At 38.9% G+C, this 19,808-nt stretch overlaps 1 protein-coding gene across 1 annotated transcript in view; it reads left to right on the top strand.

The window, feature by feature from the left end:
- The window catches only part of si:dkey-11f4.7 (piezo-type mechanosensitive ion channel component 2), a 57,206-nt gene that overhangs the window by 6,081 nt on the left and 31,317 nt on the right, over positions 1-19,808 (top strand). Inside the window, 17 exon segments of the mRNA XM_033969535.2 lie at positions 819-1,032; positions 1,722-1,887; positions 2,833-2,937; positions 3,043-3,084; positions 4,221-4,360; positions 4,452-4,593; positions 5,508-5,774; positions 6,887-6,995; positions 7,069-7,190; positions 8,879-8,938; positions 14,965-15,113; positions 15,651-15,815; positions 16,340-16,381; positions 16,460-16,492; positions 16,563-16,675; positions 17,296-17,474; positions 19,017-19,193. Coding sequence (XP_033825426.2) covers positions 819-1,032; positions 1,722-1,887; positions 2,833-2,937; positions 3,043-3,084; positions 4,221-4,360; positions 4,452-4,593; positions 5,508-5,774; positions 6,887-6,995; positions 7,069-7,190; positions 8,879-8,938; positions 14,965-15,113; positions 15,651-15,815; positions 16,340-16,381; positions 16,460-16,492; positions 16,563-16,675; positions 17,296-17,474; positions 19,017-19,193 — 2,225 coding nt within the window.

Raw genomic sequence — 19,808 nt, 5'->3', positions numbered from 1 at the left:
TTATTTATGATATACAAATTTAATTTCTTGTGTTTTTATTTAAAAAGACAAATGTGTCAAAGGGAATGACACATTAAAGTAACTTTTGTCCAGATTTACTGTCATTGTAGTTTCATACAAGTGTCATTTTTCAATGTGCCAAGCAAAGCTTTGAGATACTTCTAAGACAAACACAGAAAATACCAGGGTTACTGTCTAAAGCAGTTTAAAGAGTCAGAATAATGTCAGGGTCTACTATAAAATCTTTAAACAGGGGTATTATGGCTGCTAACACATAACATTTAGATCACCATGTTAAATTTGAAAGTGCTATATTAGCTGTAAAAAACATTAATATGTTTAATTAATCTCACTATCAGTTTTGCTGCTTTGAGTCCCCTCTCCACTTGCTCTCCGTGCTAAGTCACTCCCCCGTCAGAGTGCTATCAAATTACAATGTGCAATTCCACTAATGAAACTAATGCACATTGCGTTAGGTTTGTGAAATTATGGTGTACTGTTTTTATCATACTTTTGTATATTTATGGAAAATTGCAGTGTAGGAGCATGGGTGGCCTGGGAGAGATCGCTAGATTAGTTAAACATGCATGACATCTAAAACCTCTTCAGGCATATTTTTGATGAGGGAGCAACGTTATAACATGGTAGAAAGTGCCAAAAAGTTGATTTTACTTAATACTCCCTCTTTAAGAAACACATAGGCACCACTCTTTTTTTTCATCTACTTAAGTTAATCGCCATCTTTATTTAGGGATGTAACTACGTCCAAATCACATAGTTCTTTCTGACTATATCCCCATGTGTTTGTGTATCTGCAGGTATCATTCTTCCATCGCTCACCTCCAGTCTATATTTCGGCACGTTCCTGGGCCTGGTTTGGTGGTGGATCTTTAGTCGCTCCATCAGCCTGCTCCTCTTCAGCTCTCTGTGTGTGATGATGGCCATTTTCAGTGGAGGACACCTGCTGCTCCTGTACCTCTACCAACTGCCCATGTCACAACAGCTCGTTCCACATGACGACATCTACGCCAGGTTAGTAATATGGCACCTGGTACATAATTATGAAGATAGTAGTATTATATTTTGGGCATTAGTAATAGTTTGGAGAGTACATTTTATTGCACAAATAACTGTTAATACTATTAACAATGAATAGGTTTCTTTTATATGACATCTTAACATTTTAGATATAGTTCAGATAGTTTAAAATTGTAGCAGAAAGGTCATAATTCTATGGTGGAATTGGCTGTTTAATTGTAAGATTTCAGATTGCAGAATGGATTTTCTGTTCCAAAAGAGTATGTCTCCCATAGAGTCATACACGGTTGTAAGTCTAATGTCACTTCCAGGTCCAAGAATTGAAAATAATTGACATTTTTAACTTTTTTTTTAGGAGCAACATATCTTGCTTTTAAAAGGGGTTGCAGTTGTTTAACGCTAACAATGTTGACAGAAAAGTACAAGGTTGATGTAAAAAACTCGGTGTCTGTCAGTGAGATATACACGCTGGTAATTCAATGCAATGCCTAATTATTTTCACATTTGATAGAGTTGGTGGTTTAACATATATTTTGAAAGGTAACTGTCTCTTGTTCAATGAATAAGTAAACACCATTGTGGCCTAGTGTCAAAAACAAAGCAAAAAATTTGCTGTGAAGACAGTTGGACCCGGAAATGACATCTTGAATCTTGGTTTTCTTTCCTATTTCTCCTTCTCCTAGGTTGTTTGGTATGACCGGAGTGATCAGAACTCACCCTTCGAGGCCGTACAGTCTGGGTTTGCACGCACACATCAGCTGGCCCGACTTCGTCAACCCTGTGGTCCTGCTCCTTATGTACTACACCCTGGTTGCTCTGCTGCACAAATGGGTCCACATCACTGAAGAGGTATATATTTAATGTTTTCATACTAAGGGTGGGGCGAGACACAAGATTGGGTCCACAAGAAGAAGACGAGATGAGACATGACAAGACTTTGACATAATTTATAATAAGTCAATTGTGCTTTTCCATTCACAATATTGGCCTCACGATAATTTATTTATTTTTGTTATTGTTGTCAAGAGGTTGTGACCAGTACATTTTTATCCAAACCAAATGTAAATGCAAGCAAAAAGTTCAAATTTTTCTCATATGTGTACAATCTTATCAGCCTGGTCCCTCTGTCGCGTCTCAAGTCAGAACTGAACATGACTGTGCAGAGTTTAGTGCCTTAGTGATATTTGTTTCCTTTCTTTTTTCCTCATAAGCAGCCAGATTTGTTTTGATATGGACAGACCATGCATGTCCCTGATTGGCTAATCCACCTCTTGCTCATACCCATCTGAAATCTGGAAGAGTCACCAGTGACCACACTCACATCATCACAAAGTATTGCAGAAGTGCATATTCTGAATCCCGGGCAACAATTTTATAGCAGTTTTGTTTTGCAAGACCTTAAGATGACCTTAAAGCACAATATTAAGCCCCACCCCCATTTCATACAAAATATAAACTCACTGAATACATAATATTTTTTTTTTTTTAATTTATTTATTTATTTGTTTCAGACATTTCTGTCTTAAGTCCACAAAAGCAAATCAAAGTACACAAAGTCTGAAAAAGGAATAGGCAGAAGCCTAAGCTTATGACGCCTACACCTTTTGTACTAAACATAAAGAGCTGCTATGTTCAACAGTATGTACAATATGAACAAAAAAAAGAACAAGTAAGCAATTCAGCATTCAGCGTATGAGTTTATGAGTTTAATATTAGGTCTGATTCAAATGCACCATAGTGGTCTTCTAATATTGTCAAATGTAGCTGGGTTTACTTAGAGCTGTGCTCCTGTAGGACACTGATGAAGATGATGATGAAGACTGTGAGAGTCCAGTGGAAAGCCCAGATGTTCCCCCCAGTTTCTCTAGGGTCATGTATATCACAGGAGATAAACAGGAGGTAATGTAAGCTTTTAAATTAAAGCAACATTGTCAACATGCCACTCGTCAGCTAATACATTTTAATCATGTTTAAATAACCATTTCCATTGTGCCTTTATTTTAGCTTTTAAGCAGCACTGATGAAGAAACCTATCTTCCTAATGAGGTGATGCAACTTCAAATTGAAGTACAGTGGTCTCTGCTGTATGGCAGGGGTCACGTTCTAAAATAACCCGCAATAGGAAAAATCTGCGAAGTAGTCAGCTTTATTTTTTACAATTATTCTGTATGTTTTTGTCTGTAAAACCCCTCACCACACACTTTATACACTTTTCTCACAGAGGCATTAACATTTTTTCACATTTCTCTCTTAAAGTTCAAACCTTCTTAGATTTAAAAAAATGTGTTCAGTATTATAGAATGAAACCAAAAATCAAGACCTGTTTTCAGGCCCAAACATTTGTTTGAGAAATAAAAATATAAATGTATTCCAATACTGTAAATAAAAATGATGGAACATTTATGTAAATTTGTCTGAACACATTCTGTACTGGACAGGAGACACGGCACAGAGGAGACTGATGGACAATGGTCTACAGTCCAACAGCCAATCAGGACGCACGACACAATGGTCTACAGTCCAACAGCCAATCAGGACGCACAACACAATGTGCATTCATACACTGTAAAAAAAAAAAAAAGTGAGACAACAGTTATGTCACATCCGATGTCCGTGTCCAACCAAGAAGTACAATTATAAATTCACCAAATTCACAGAAAAACTAGACAGGATTTTAGTAATATCATAAATATAATAGTGTTGATTAGGTAGATACTCATTTGAGCAGGAATCAATACTAAAAAAGTCACATTCACAGGACAGAAATGAACTTTTCCTGAATATGTTTAGAATGATCTTGAGCTGTATCTTTCACAAGTATAAGACGCATACACCCATGGACCACTATGAACCTACTGGACACTGAGGGATTCCACAGATATAAGACAGAATGGTAATAGTAATATAAAAGAATGATTTAATGTGGAAAATCACATCCTATTGTTTAAAGAGTGTTTTAACTCATTGTGGTATTGGAATCGAGTTTAGTCTAACCTGTCATAAACATTCAGTGAGATAACAGCAGACACACAATTTGACATTACAAGATATTACACATTAAACCTAACTAGCACAGACACTAAACAGAACAGTAAAAAGAACATGCAAGATCACCTATGAGCGCATGAGCTGTTTGTTTTCAACCCATTTTTCATTTACATTTATCCAACATGTTTTTACAGCCAGCGATTCTAATGAGCACCTGTTCCTGGCAAGACCAAAAAAATGATTTGGGATCTTTGTTGGGAGGAGCTGGATATACGAATTGCTTCCCTCCTCCGGTGTATGAAGACAAATATTTGGACTCAAATGGTTAAGAAATGTTGATAATTTGTCAAACATTTACAAGTCAAGAGTGTCTGTTGTAATCTTGGAACTTACCTTATCTTTTTTCATACAACAGACAATAATAGTGAAGAAGACCCAGGTGAGAAGGATGAAGCTGTGCAGAGTCAGGCTGAAAGTGTGGCCCCAGCTTCAGGTCCAAGTGGACTCGTCATCTTTGGTCAGCTGGTGCAGAAACACAGCTATGTCTGCGCTCTGATCATAATGATGGTAAATCAATACTCAAGGAAAACTTCTATGATCAGTGAGACAGGATGTAAGGTACACAAATTACAAAATAAAAGGAGGTTAAACCCATCTTCAATTGGTGCTTTTCAGAATCTAGAATATGATGATGTCCTACGCTCACATGAGGAGCAAGAGCCAGATTTTATTATCCATTACATTGTACTTTACCATGAAATATCCAAAAGGTAAATTCACCAATGTAGAATCTGATCGTTTCTATTAGTGACAAGATATATTTAAACTATATTTCAACAAAAATATACATTTTAATAATATTAATTTTAGCTTTCCCCCATCAGCATTAAATATTATTGGTAAAAAATTTAAGATTCTGCAAAATGTCTTGTCGAAAAATTGTCGAAAAATTTATGGGAAATTTGCTTCTGGAACCAGGAGGTTGGTGTCACTGCTGAGCTCCATAGCTTCAATAATAACTTTGAACACAGAGAATATGTATTCTTTCTACCAATGGCATACACATGTTCATATGGGCTACTTTATATACAATAAATAGTTAACTTACTAACAGTCTATACTCCACACCATAGACTGTATAAAGGATTTATGTAGGCCTATACAGTCTGTCACATCTACTGTGGCTGGGAAGTAGCCAATTACTTTTTGAAATGATTTTGTTTATTTTGTTGTATACTTAAATGCATAATCATTGTGTTAACTGAAACATAAAAACACTATTTTTTTTTACATTGAACAAAGAGTTTGAGTGATGCTAATGTCATAAATTAGCTGTTGTTTGGTTAATTAGCTGCTAGTTAGCAATTCAGCCAGACTCAACCTGAGCTCAACGGTCAAACATGCACATGACTTTAACTGATGCTTCTGACATTTCACATACGTTCAAAGCTTTTTAAGACGAGCTTTAACTTTCTTTGTAGATATGGAGCATCACCTACAACAACTGGCTGACCTTCGCTCTGTTGGTGTGGTCGTGTATAATCTGGATGATGCGGGACCGCAGGAGGTACGCCATGATGTCGGCCCCGGTGTTGGCGGTGTACGGTACGGCGCTCGTGGCTCTGGGTTTCCTCAGCGGCCTGCGCCTGAGCCGGGCCGAGCTCTACCCCGCTCTGCCGCCCGCCGTCATCGTGGACTTCGACCTGAACAGCTACCACCCCGCGCCCTGTGTGCACCTGGGGGCCAAGGTTAGAGCACAGAGCACACTGTGGGTTAGAGACAGATATAGTACTGAAGAAAATCTAGATAATAAAGGATAATGTTGAATGCCATAATACCACTGACACAATGACACATTTTATTCCTCTCCCCCAAAAGACTATTGTGTTAATGAACATAAGCTGCAATAAATACATGAAACACTGAATAGAAGTTATTTTTTTCAACCCTCTACAGCTTCTTATTGTAGTACAGAAATGAGCCCATGCCTGACATATGATCTAAAGGCAGCCATATTGCTTCTACTATTGGTTCTACTTCTAACTAAACAAATGTCAACTCAGCTGCTTAAATATCCCAGCAGTCCTAATCCTTACAGTCAGCTGGGGTCTGACATTTATACAATAACAAATGACATTGTTCAAAAGTACAGTTGCATTTTAAAACACAAATTTGGCTTTTTTGCAGCGAGATATTCATTAAATTCTAATGAATGATTAGCAAACAGGTCAGATATAATGAACTCTAAGAAACCTTAAGACATCTGAAATGTGACCGGTAAGTGCGTGAAACTTTCCTTGTGTGTGGCAATAATGCTGCACTAAATATTAATCCAGTTTTCAAGTTATTTTGAGCTTCTAGTGTTTAAATTGATAACAGTGTCTGCCTGTTATAAGTCTGTGTAAAGTCATAGAAAAGCTAAAGATGAAGTTTAAATCTGTCAGCTGGACAAATCGTTGTAGGAGTGAAGATGTTTTGCTGGTCATCCAAGCCGCTTCTTCAGTTCTGAACTGAAGACAATAAAATGTGATTTTCAACATGAAATCATAGTGCTTTCTTTTATATTACCATGTTATCCAGATAGGTTCCATAGTGGTCCATGGGTGTACGATCTGTGGCCTCATACTACATCATTTTAAAGCTATTCAGGAAAGGTTCATTTCTGTCTAGTGAATGCTATTTTTTTTAGTAGCGCATCTACTTTTGATATTAATTTTAGTACCAATTAGCGTTTGATTTTCGGTACTTTTCACAGTCCTTACTGTTAGGTCTTACATAAAAAATGGCTTTCAATCTAAATACATAGACTAGTCTATTATCAAGTCACACTGAACAGTTGAATATTTTGCCGATGCTGCAGGTCCTGTACAGCTTCAGTTTTTGGCTGATGTTTCGTCAGCAGCTGAAGGAGAGAGCGGAGGCACAGAGTCTGAAGACAGAATCCCTGGATGAAGTCAAAGTGATGTCAGGTACATTTGAGTTCTGTCTCGACTTCTTATTCAATAGAAATACAATGTTTGATTATTTGTCTGTGTTTCTCAGAGGAGGAGAGTCAGCCCTCTCCACTGGTTGCCATGATGATATCGGGTGTAAAAGGGACACTGGTCAAATACTGGATCCTCTTCTGCTGCTCCATGTTTTTTGTAGTCAGCTTCTCTGGAAAGGTACATAGGCTTGAAAAGATTTAGACAAGGGAAATGATGATAAATCTTTGTAGTGTCTGTAAAGAGAAGCCCTGCTTTCTGAAAGCTGGTACCCGTCTATACATTATTTCAAAGGGGAAGGTGGCATTCACCTCAAAATATTGAAAACTGTGAGAAACAAGGGGTATTTTGGCATTCAAAGAGAGACAGGACTGTTACAGAGGAGCAGAGTGGAGGAAAGGAGTGACATCTGACAAAATCCAATACCCTGATCCACCAGGAGAAGAGGGCTGCTACATGTTCTGGTACAGGGGCGGCAACCTCTAACACCCAAAGAGCCATTTGGACCCGGTTTCCATGGAACAGAAAACACTGGGAGCCGCAACTACTTTTTAACATCTAAACTGAAGATAACACAGGATATATTGGTGTTTTTTATCTTTACACTTTGTATAAGCAACTATAGTGTTTCAAATTAATTAAAAAGCTGAATTTAAATTATCCATGTAGCAAACAAAAAATGCCATGAGCCTCATCTCCTTTGGGCTTTCAGAGCATGAGTGTAGACTTGACATGAATTTAAAAATAAATTGGGAAAAAAAACACCATGTCACTGAATAATGAAAAATAAATATCTGCATAAATATTTATTTTACCTGGTTAATGGGACTTCTGCTCCTGAACCTCTGCACAGTGTCTGCAAATCGGCGCTGCACTTTCATCTTCACACAGGACTGTGAGCTGTCGCCTGAGAGACGTGAGCGGTTTTTGTTTTTAACATAGTTCATGGAGAATAGCTGCTCATAAACGTATGTGGATCTGAAGATCGACAGGACTCCAAATGCATATTTCTTCATGTTTATGTTGGTATCGGGGATGGAATTCCATGTTTCAAACAGGAGTTTGTCTGGTCTTCTCAATATCACTCACTGTGATTTTGAACAAGAATGGCCTTCTGATGGGCAACATTTTCAAGATCCTCTGTTAAGAGTTTGAATGTTGACACCCACATATTTTTGTCAGCTTTGTCAGCCAGCTCCAGATCAGGTTGACTTACACCTGCAAATGCATTTTGGGCGGTGTTTTTGTGGGTATACCACCGTGAGTATGACACTTACTTTGAGCGACGAAAAATAATAAAACATAATGTAATTTTAATATTTCAAGATCATAATAATCTTCCAATTTAGAACTAAAATTTTAAAAAATAATTAACACAAATAAAATACACCTCAATTAAATACTTATAATTTATTTTCCCAAGCCATGTGGAGCTGCAGTATAAGGATGGAAGAGCCGCATGTGGCTCTGGAGCTGCAGGTTGCTGACCCCTGTTCTGTCAGGATCCAGAGAAAGTGTTCAGGGTCACCACAGGCAGAACGTGTTACCTGCACAGCTGCACGTACATTTTGTGTTGTCTTCACCGGAGACAACATTACCATGTGTTAGCATAGATTAATACATTAACATGTAACATTATTATCATCCACTTTCTTCCACTCATCCGGGGCGGGTTATGGGTTATATAATAATTACAAACATAACAAAATATTTCATCTTTTAAATGGAGAACGAGCTAAAAATTGCAGGGAGCTGAAACCCATGGATGCATGGCTGCATATGCTCTGATAAATAATATAGGCATTAAATGAAACTACCTTCAAAAACATTTCTTGATTAGCTAAGAGGATGTTGTCTATATATTTCAGGTGGTTGTCTACAAGATCCTCTACATTGTGCTTTTTCTCTTCTGCGTCGTCCTGTACCAGGTTTGAGTGTCACATTCTTTCTTTTAAGTACAAATTATTTGCTGGTAGTTTTAATGTTTTTTTTTCTTCCAAATAATGATCTCAGTAATTTCTTAACTTCACTTAAAGGCAAATGCGACCTTGACCAACTTACACAATTTCTGATGTTCAAGACAAAATAGCAAGATTTTGTTTTTCCTTAACTCTCATCTGGTCACTCCGATCCCCTTGGGGGTATTGGTATCACAATTTGGGAATCTCTTGTTTAAAGCATTCAAATACTGCATTCCCTCAATCAGAGCCATGAATGGTTAGAGCAGCAGAACACACTCTGTGCACATAGCACACACAAACTACCCCACAGAAAAATATTACTGTAGTGCCACATTGGATGGTATAAATCTGTCTCTAAATCAGATTAAATTGTTGTATTCTAGAGCCTAAACTTTATTATTATTTTGACAATAGTCAATATTTCCTCAGGTTAACATTAAACATGTGATATTGTACACATTTTATCCTGATTCTTTTTTCTTTCAGATTTGACTGAAATGCGTTGATAATATACAGAGTAACACATTTAGAGCTTCAAAAAAGGCAAAAATTGTTTGAAATGGTGAGTTAAAGATATATTATTGAGGGTACATTAAACTCTCCTCTAATAATTGTAAAACCCAAACCACCACAGGAGTAAGAATTAGAATTCTTTCCACTTTTGTTGACTGCAGGAGTGAACAGAGGTAGGAGGTCCTCAGTGAAACAGCAGTTTGTGTAGGAGTAAATACACTTTGCAGTATCTACGTCATAAAAAGTCACAATTCCCCCATCATATTCCACAAATATACAACCCTAATTCCAATGAAGTTGGGACGCTGTGTAAAACAAAAACAAAAATACAGAATACAATGATTTGCCAATCTCTTTCATCCTATATTGAACTGAATAACCTACAAAGACATGATATTTAATGTTCAAACTGATAAACTTTATTGTTTTTATGCAAATATTCACTTATTTTCAATTTGATGTCTGCCACACGTTGGCCACTTTTCCTTCATATGATGACATCCTTTGTCCAGTCTTGTACAATGGGAGCAGGTTTGTCTAATTTGAATGTTTGTATAAAATGGAGATGATCTTCAGAGTACTAGATTTGCTCCATGTCAGTACTTCTTTCCTCCAACTTTGCGATTTCAGGTTCACGTTCTTGTATCCACTCCAGAGCCTGTTCCTCAGCCTTCTTGTGCTTTTGCTTAATCCCCTGTCTGAGATGCTCTAGACTTTCCTGCATACAATTTATCAACTCATTCTAAACTTTGACCCCCTTTTCTATCTCCTGTTTTTCTGACTGAGATCCACAGAGTGCTGGATCTCCTTAATTTTAGGTTGCACTCTCTTTGATCATTTGCTTCACATTGGCCTGTTCTATCTCCCCCTCCTCCTTCATCATTGTTTTTATGATCCAAGGAGGTGCACTGGAGACAAATAATCTCCTCATTGCTGCAGAAAAGCTCAAGAGGCTTGTCGTTTTCAGTGCAAATGTGATCTTCTAAGTTTCCTTCTGACTCGATCAGGTGGTGCCTTATCAAGTGAGGAATAGTCAGATGAAGTTCTAAGTGGTTCTGACAGTAGGAGGCCAGACAAAGCAGGCATGACGTCAGGACTTTGAGCTTTACCTCAAGTCACACGTTACAGCTGACGTCTGCTGGACCAACAGCTTCAAAGAGCTTCTTAAACTGACCCACCATTTCTGATATAAAAGTGCTGATTTTTAATTGTGGTCTTGTGCTGAAGCCCTCTTTACAAACTGGACATTGGCAGTGGGTGCTGTTGTCCCAGTGCTTGTTGATGCAGACCCTGGAGAAGTTGTGTCCACACAGTGTAGTGACTGGATCAGTGTAGACCTCCAGACAGATGGAGCCCTAGAACTGTTCTTCAGACACGCTCACGGAGGGGGATGCCCCGATGATAGTTGGACCTCCTCCTTGCCTGGCTCTCCTCCTCCTCACCCGGCTCTCCTCCTCCTCGTCTGGTCTTCCTCCCCCTCGCCTGGCCGATTTCTTATGTTGTCTGATTTTTCCTGTTGTGTCTGATTTTTCCTGTTGTGTCTGATTTTTCCTGTTGTGTCTGATTTTTCCTGTTGTGTCTGATTCTTCCTGTTGTTTTGTTTTTTGTGTCTTGGCGGCACGGTGACTGAGTGCCATCACTCATGTCTCACAGCAAGAAGGTTGGTTCGATCCCCGGGTCACCAGGCCTTTCTGTGTGGAGTTTTTCATGTTTCTCCTCGTGTCTGGATGGGTTTCCTCCGGGTACTCCGGTTTCCCCCATCAACCAAAACATGAACGCCCTTCGAGACAACTGTTGTTGTGATTTTGGGCGTTACAAAAATAAATGAATTGAATTGAATTGAATAGATAAGATACATGTGTGGAGACTATTGTATGCATAGCAATTCATGAGTGAAACTGGCAATAACATGAGACACCAAAAGGCACGAAAGGTACCAAGCAGTCAGTGTCTCATATTTTTGGTGGTGCTGGTGTAAGAGGGCCCGAGACAAGCACAATCGACTGATATTAATGGTTTTTCTTTGCATTAACACCGAGCTAAGATATGGATTTGCAAATAACATTAGGGATCATAAATTAGACTTCTATTATTATATGGCCAGCTGTAAGAATGTGGTTCTAGTGGTGAACTAGAAGTTGCCAGTGGTTAAATGCCAGTTACCTTTAAGCTCACATTGTTAGAGATCAGGTTTAACCAGTGGATTATACTCACACCTTTATAATTAAAAAGTACACTTCTAACATGGTCTATTTTAGGCAACGCCCACTCAAAAGGAGGTGCAAGAAGATGAAAAACATGAACACATGAAACTACCTCTAACTCAGTTGTGTCTAAACTTTTTTCACTGAGAGCCACATCTTGAAACATATTTGGTAGGGTCAAAATAATAAGGCTTGAAACATTAGCTTTAGATCTGTATCACAGTACAATGTGATGTTCATTTAATTAATTTATTTTGAGCAGATCAAAGTACACAAAAAGTAAGAAGAAAACTTATCCCAGCTCTGTCTTCCATTTGACCATAAATTAAATATTTTTTTTAAATCTTCCTTTTCAGTTGAATAATTCCCCCAGGTCACAGTTTGGACACCTCTGCTCTAACCTTAACATGAAACAATAAAAGTATGTTCTAATTAGTGAAGCCAGTAACAAAAGATGTTATGAAAGAAAGCCACACCTAAGTTTGAGTAATGATTCTCGTCTACACTAATTCACTCTTGCTCTGACTTTACGCTTTGCAAAATCATTTTAACAGTTGTGTCATATGAGCATGGCACAGAAAACCACTAAACATGAAAACACCTACAAGTTTACACACTTGGCCATCACTTTCATTATTCTAAGTTTGATACTAAAAACACAAATCAGTGTCAATAAGAAATCATACACTAGGTTTACATTGTTACAACAGTTTCTAAAATTAAATCTGTTTTACTCATATGATTTAAGTTTGCCTGTCCACTTCTTGTGTACAGCTGTGATTGTCCTGCCCTTGATCCATTTCCTGGTATAACTATGTGCAGCACTGTCCCAGCTACATCATACAGCTATTGTCAGCACAGCAATATTTATATTTTACCTTTTTTAAAATATAAGTTTCATAATTAATTTTCTGGTATTGGCTCCACCTGCAAACAGCCACTGGGCCAAGTTACGAGTCAGATCTGTAGAGGTGTGAGACTCACTGACAGAATTAATACAGTTTATTAACCCCACCAGAAAAGTTCCATAGTGTACCTTTACATTTACTGTTAACACATATTTTATTAGCAGCGTTTACACACAGTACTACTACACCATCTGCCCCTAAAAATGACCAAATTACAGATATTGATTTTGACCCACGCATCCGTTCTTGTTTCTCAGCTGATTTCCTCTCCCCGTCTTGTGTTTTTGCTGACGTTTTAAAAACCCCAGTCTGCAGGCACTTAGCCGTCCACCTAACAGCGGCGGAGGTGACGTCAGGACATACTTAAGAGACTGGTGGAAGAAAACTGGCCACGAGACAGTAAATGTGAAAACTGTGTGGTGTTTTTCAGGAAAGCAAGGGCACTTTTGGCAAACATGAGAAATGTCATTTTACAATAAAAAAGAACTTAAGTCTAAGCCAGGTCTAAAACAGGTCTAAGCCAGGTCTAAACCAGGTCTAAGACAGGTCTAAGTCAGGTCTAAACCAGGTCTAAACCAGGTCTAAACCAGGTCTAAACCAGGTCTAAACCAGGTCTAAACCAGGTCTAAGACAGGTCTAAACCAGGTCTAAGACAGGTCTAAAACAGGTCTAAACCAGGTCTAAACCAGGTCTAAACCAGGTCTAAACCAGGTCTAAACCAGGTCTAAACCAGGTCTAAACCAGGTCTAAGACAGGTCTAAACCAGGTCTAAGACAGGTCTAAAACAGGTCTAAACCAGGTCTAAACCAGGTCTAAACCAGGTCTAAACCAGGTCTAAAACAGGTCTAAAACAGGTCTAAAACAGGTCTAAACCAGGTCTAAACCAGGTCTAAACCAGGTCTAAACCAGGTCTAAACCAGGTCTAAACCAGGTCTAAGCCAGGTCTAAACCAGGTCTAAACCAAGTCTAAACCAGGTCTAAACCAGGTCTAAACCAGGTCTAAACCAGGTCTAAACCAGGTCTAAACCAGGTCTAAGCCAGGTCTAAGCCAGGTCTAAACCAAGTCTAAACCAAGTCTAAACCAGGTCTAAACCAGGTCTAAACCAGGTCTAAACCAGGTCTAAGTCAGGTCTAAACCAGGTCTAAACCAGGTCTAAACCAGGTCTAAACCAGATCTAAAACAGGTCTAAGCCAGGTCTAAGCCAGGTCTAAACCAGGTCTAAACCAGGTCTAAACCAGGTCTAAACCAGGTCTAAACCAGGTCTAAACCAGGTCTAAGCCAGGTCTAAGCCAGGTCTAAACCAGGTCTAAACCAGGTCTAAACCAGGTCTAAGTCAGGTCTAAACCAGGTCTAAACCAGGTCTAAACCAGGTCTAAACCAGGTCTAAACCAGGTCTAAACCAGGTCTAAACCAGGTCTAAACCAGGTCTAAGCCAGGTCTAAACCAGGTCTAAACCAAGTCTAAACCAGGTCTAAACCAGGTCTAAACCAGGTCTAAACCAGGTCTAAACCAGGTCTAAACCAGGTCTAAGTCAGGTCTAAAACAGGTCTAAACCAGGTCTAAACCAGGTCTAAACCAGATCTAAAACAGGTCTAAGCCAGGTCTAAGTCAGGTCTAAACCAGGTCTAAACCAGGTCTAAATCAGGTCTAAAACAGGTCTAAAACAGGTCTAAACCAGGTCTAAACCAGGTCTAAACCAGGTCTAAACCAGGTCTAAGTCAGGTCTAAACCAGGTCTAAACCAGGTCTAAACCAGGTCTAAACCAGGTCTAAACCAGGTCTAAACCAGGTCTAAACCAGGTCTAAACCAGGTCTAAAACAGGTCTAAGTCAGGTCTAAACCAGGTCTAAACCAGGTCTAAGCCAGGTCTAAGCCAGGTCTAAACCAGGTCTAAACCAGGTCTAAACCAGGTCTAAACCAGGTCTAAACCAGGTCTAAACCAGGTCTAAACCAGGTCTAAGTCAGGTCTAAAACAGGTCTAAACCAGGTCTAAACCAGGTCTAAACCAGGTCTAAACCAGGACTAAACCAGGTCTAAGCCAGGTCTAAACCAGGTCTAAACCAGGTCTAACCCAGATCCAACTCAGGTTTAACCCTAGTTGTCTGGGCATCACAGTTGGCCCATGTCAAACTTAAAACTTCTACTTCAAACTAGAACATTGTACAACCAAATTACATTCTATTTTATTGTGTGCTCGTTGCCATAGACACTTAATACGTATATTGTGAATGTTTTGTGATTGTGTGATAGGTTGAATAGCCCTTTGGAGCAGAATAACCGGCACGTCCCAGTCAGCCCTAGGGCAGCTGTAGCTATAACTGTGCTAAATGTTCAAATGTCCTTGTATTGAATAGTGTTTCCTTTTCAGACGCGTTATGATGTGTGGCGCCGTGTCCTGAAGACCTTCTGGGCTGTGGTGGTGGGCTACTCCATGGTGGTGCTGATTGCTATCTACATGTACCAGTTCAGGAGTGTGTCTGCTCTGTTCAGGCAGATCATGGGCATGTCGGAGGATGGGTGAGTCTGTCCGTTGGCAAGTTAGAAGTAGGGTTGTCTAAAATCACATAGTAATCAATACTAAAGCTAGTGTGAAAACTAGATACTGATCAGATTAGATTTGATAGCAAAGATAGTAAATATAAGACCATACAGACTAGTATCCACCTGTGTCACTGAGAGATTACACAGATATAAGACCACAAGCTAATATAAAAGAAAGTATTATTATTTATTGTTGAAAATCTCTTTTTATTGTCCAACTAAAAAAATATATATATTAATAAAAATACAAAAAAGTATTATCATTGTGGTATCAGAATTGGTATTGAGAATCAAGTCTATTTCTTAGTATTGGAAAAACACCACAAGATAATATTAAACTACTATTACTACATTGTATTACATGCTTTTTTATTGGCATTGTGGTGTAGAGTATTGAGTATCAAGCGTCTGTTTTGAACATAGTGACAACACTGAAATGAAACCATTAAAATCTTATTGTTCTTATTATTAATATAATATGTTCTGAGTTTGTTTTGCTGCCCTTCTCTTCAGTCTGCGTGATCTTGGTTTGGAGCGCTATGACACGGTGGAGTTGTTTGCTCGGATCCTGCTTCCCGCCGCTTTTCTACTGGCCTGCATACTCCAGCTGCATTACTTCAACGCCGATTTCCTCGCTCTCACCGACCTGGACAATGTACCAGTGCGCCAGGCGTCCAGGTGCACAAACTTATTTTATAAATCATCTTTACTCACATTTATGTTTGAGCAGACGAATTAAAGTATGAATGTATGTTTTCAAGAAAGGCACAAAAAACCTATAATCTTAAATAACATAGAATGTTCCAGCTGTAGGACTTCAACATTCCAGCAGTAAGGCTTCCATCTTCATAAAAAAATAAAAAAAATAATAATAATAATTGCAAAATGTATATGTGTGATACAATTTGTGTTACTTTTTATGACATTAAAACACAGGTGTGTGTAAACATAGCACCACATCTTTAGCGTCATGTCGCTTCTATTTCATTGTAAGTCACTGGTCTATTGTCAAATATTCTGTACATTTTCAATTCCAATATATAAAACAACACATACTGTAGACAGAGATGGACAAGGGCACAATATGTAAATATATGAAATAGTCCTAAACACAATTTGATGGCATGATGTGCAGTTACACAAAATGATTGTGTAGTTTAAGTGTAATTTAAGATCAAATCAATGTTTTCATTTCCTTTTAGTGATGAGGAGCTCCAGAGTTCAATTGGCGTAATAAGAGACACGTAAGATATATTTTTTTCATCGAGTAAATAACACTGTCCAAGCACTGTGAAAGTTACATTTTGTTTTCTATTTCTCAGCATCAAGGAAACAATTGCGAAGTTCAGAAATAAGTAAGATTCCAGTATTTCACAACTAGATTTTATTCTTCGACTTTGTTTGACTCTCTTTTTAATATTTCAGACTGGCGAAGGAGCAGATGGGAGAAGGCAAAAGCCAGGACACTCTGAACAGTGTGGGTCTCCAGACGTCTTCAGAGAAAGACTCTGGAGAGGAGCCAAGCGAGGAGGGAGAAGGTAACTGCTGGGACTGAAATAGCAGGTTTAATTGACTGATAATATTTAAGTTATCGAATGTTTTTTGTTTTGTTTTTTTATGAAAAAACATTAACCCTGTATTTTAGACCTCTACAAACTCTTCTGAAATGTATGGTATGTAAATAGTTGCATTACATACATTTTTTTCTGTATTTTTTATTACCCACTTCTGTAGATTTTTACAACAGTTGCAACAAGGCACAGAACGATGTGATGATCAAATAGACAATTAATTAAATGATTAGACATACATGCACACATACATACAACATAGTACAGCTGAACAATTTGAGGAAAATATTTCTTTGTGTTTTTTATGACAAGCGATTAGATTTGGGATTAACAACGTTCACATTACAAACACTTTTCAGAGAAGTGACAAAAAGACTGACATACAAACTGACAAACTAATACAAGAATCACATGAATTTCCAGAACTACAGGGTCCGTAATTTTAGGAAGAATAAGGATTTTGTTGTTTGTGGAGGAAATGATGGTGATTTGCTAATTGCATCCATTCAAACTGTGATTTCGATTGTGATTAATCTTGCAGCCCTAATAGATTTCCATGGCTCATTCTGTTTTATTTTGTTCTCCAGACAGTCCTCCTAGGAGTTCAGCTGTGGACCAGTGGGATGTGATTGTGGACCGGGCCAGTCTGCTGCTGTACCAGGGTTTGTCAGGACTGCGCAGGCTTCAGGAGCTCATCTGGAGACTCATGGAACTGCATTGTCTCAAAATTGTGTCCTCTGGCATCATCTGGGTCTCACTACAAGAGGTGACTTTTGTTCTGTCATGGATTAACCTATTCTCAGCAGCTACACCAGTTAGGTATGGTTGAACTTTGGACATGTACAAAGGAGGGTTAGTGGTTAAAGGGTTTGAGAAAGGAAACAGGAGGCAAAGGGGAGATTTATGAATGAAATGAATGAGGATATGAAGCTTGTTGGTAAGAGAAGAGAATGCAGCTGTTTTAGATGAACGCTACAATAAATAAAATGTAAATTAATGTAAAGAGAAAGTGTATGTAAAGAAAATGCGCAGTTCCCATTATATGTGGAAAAAATAATGTACATTTTATTTCTGATGTATGGTTGGTGTTGCTTGTTTCACATAACATCACAACATTATATAGGCCACTATAATTTAAAGCAGATGAGGTCATCTAAAATAAATATTGTTAAAAATAAGGATGCACCAATTCAGCTTTTTCAGTTCTGATACCTATTTTGATACTATGGCTTTAAGCATCTGCCAATACCAATACCAACTGATACCAATGGAGAGACTGAAAACAGCATTTATTTCCTTGAAAATGATCCAAATGTGTCATGTAGCTGTTATTTATCCTTCAAGTAACTACAGAACAACTTTGTATAATAAAAGTTCAAACATTATGAGACTTGCTTGGCCAACTCCATCCATTTTCTTCCACTTTATCCGGGGCCGGGTTGCAGAGACAGCAGGCTGAGCAGGGAGGCTCAGACTTCCCTCTCTACACACACTTCCTCTAGCTCCTGGGTCTTTCCCGGGGTCTCCTCCCGGTGGGACCTACCTGGAACACCTCTCCAGGGAGGTGTCCAGGAGGCATCCATAATAGATGCCCAAGCCACCTCAGTTGGCTTCTCTCAACATGGAGGAGCAGTGGCTCATGCTCAACCATGGTGGAGTCCAGCACCCCAGTGTTCCACGACTGGGATGAAAACCACACTACTCCTCTTGAATCCGAGGTTTGACTACCGGTCAGATTCTCGTCTCCACTACACTGGAATAGACCTTACCGGAAAGGCTGAGCTCCACAATTTCCAGAGACTTAAGATACTCAGGACAAATCTCATCCACCCCTGGAGTCTTGCCACTGAGGAGCTCATCAGCCACCTCAGTGAATTCAGCTTGGGTAATGGATGAGTCCACCTCCGAGTCATCAGTCTGTGCTTCCTCCTGGGTAGACGTGACAGTGACGTTGAGTAGATCGTCAAAGTATTCCTTTCACAGTCAGATAACATCCCCGAGGTCGAGGTCAACAGCTCTCCACCCGCACTGTAAACAGTATTGGTGAAGCACTGCTTCACCCTCTGAGGTGTGGGCAGTTTGCCATAATATCTTCTATGGCCTCTCCAAACTCCTCCCAACCCCAAGTTTTTGCCTGTGTGACTACATAGGCTGTGGCATGCTTAGCCTTACCTGTTACCTGTTTTTAGATATTTTATGACAATGTACAATGTAATCAAAAGGAAAAAGTGGCTCTTGCTCCCATCTGGAAGTATGACATCACATACTAGAATTCACCAATACAATGGTCTTGTTATTTTTTGTCTAGGTGTCTCTGATGAACATGCTCTTCCTGGTCTTGTGGGTCTTCGCCCTCCCATTCCCAAGGTTACGACCTTTGGCCTCCAGTATCTCCGCCGTTCACGCCTGCATCATGGTGGTTTGCAAGATGTTCTATCAGCTCAAAGTCATTAAGCCCCTGGACTACTCATCTAACTGTACGGCTGTGAGTATGAGGCAGATTTAGAAAAACTGTTCAGAGGATGTACTTTTGGACAAATCTTCCCGAATACTTTGTTCATATTTTATAAATGTGTGTTTCGTGGATTAGATGCCTGGTACCCTCTGCTAGAATGGTGTGTACTTGTGTGTGGTGAAGACAGTTTGAGTGATAAAATAGTTAAGGCTGAAATCCTTTAGTTGCTCAATTGGTCAATTGGTATGATGATGTTTTAGTTTGACCAAAACTTGTGTTAATCAACTTAATTTAGATCATTATAAAGACAACAAAGAAGAAAGGGTATTTTTTAAACATATAAAGACACACTTTCCTAGTACCTTTGTGCTGATCCCTTGTGCAGCTATAATCTTTTGAGCTCCATTTGTGTCAGATATATGGCCAGATCATAGATAGTAAAACATTTTAAGAATTTTTATCACGGCATCTTTTTAGTGGATTAATTAATCGGCAGGATATGTCTTTAGTTGACCAAGAATTTCAACTACAGCCCTGAACACACAGAAGCATTTCCTAAATTCACTTGCTTATGCAAAGAGTGAAAACAACCTGTACAACTGTAGAAAACGTTTCCAAACAGGACTTCTTAATGGGCCTGCTGTA

Source organism: Periophthalmus magnuspinnatus, chromosome 7, assembly GCF_009829125.3.
Source record: "Periophthalmus magnuspinnatus isolate fPerMag1 chromosome 7, fPerMag1.2.pri, whole genome shotgun sequence".
Taxonomy (NCBI): Eukaryota; Metazoa; Chordata; class Actinopteri; order Gobiiformes; family Gobiidae; genus Periophthalmus; species Periophthalmus magnuspinnatus.
This window is presented reverse-complemented; position numbering and strand designations above follow the sequence as displayed.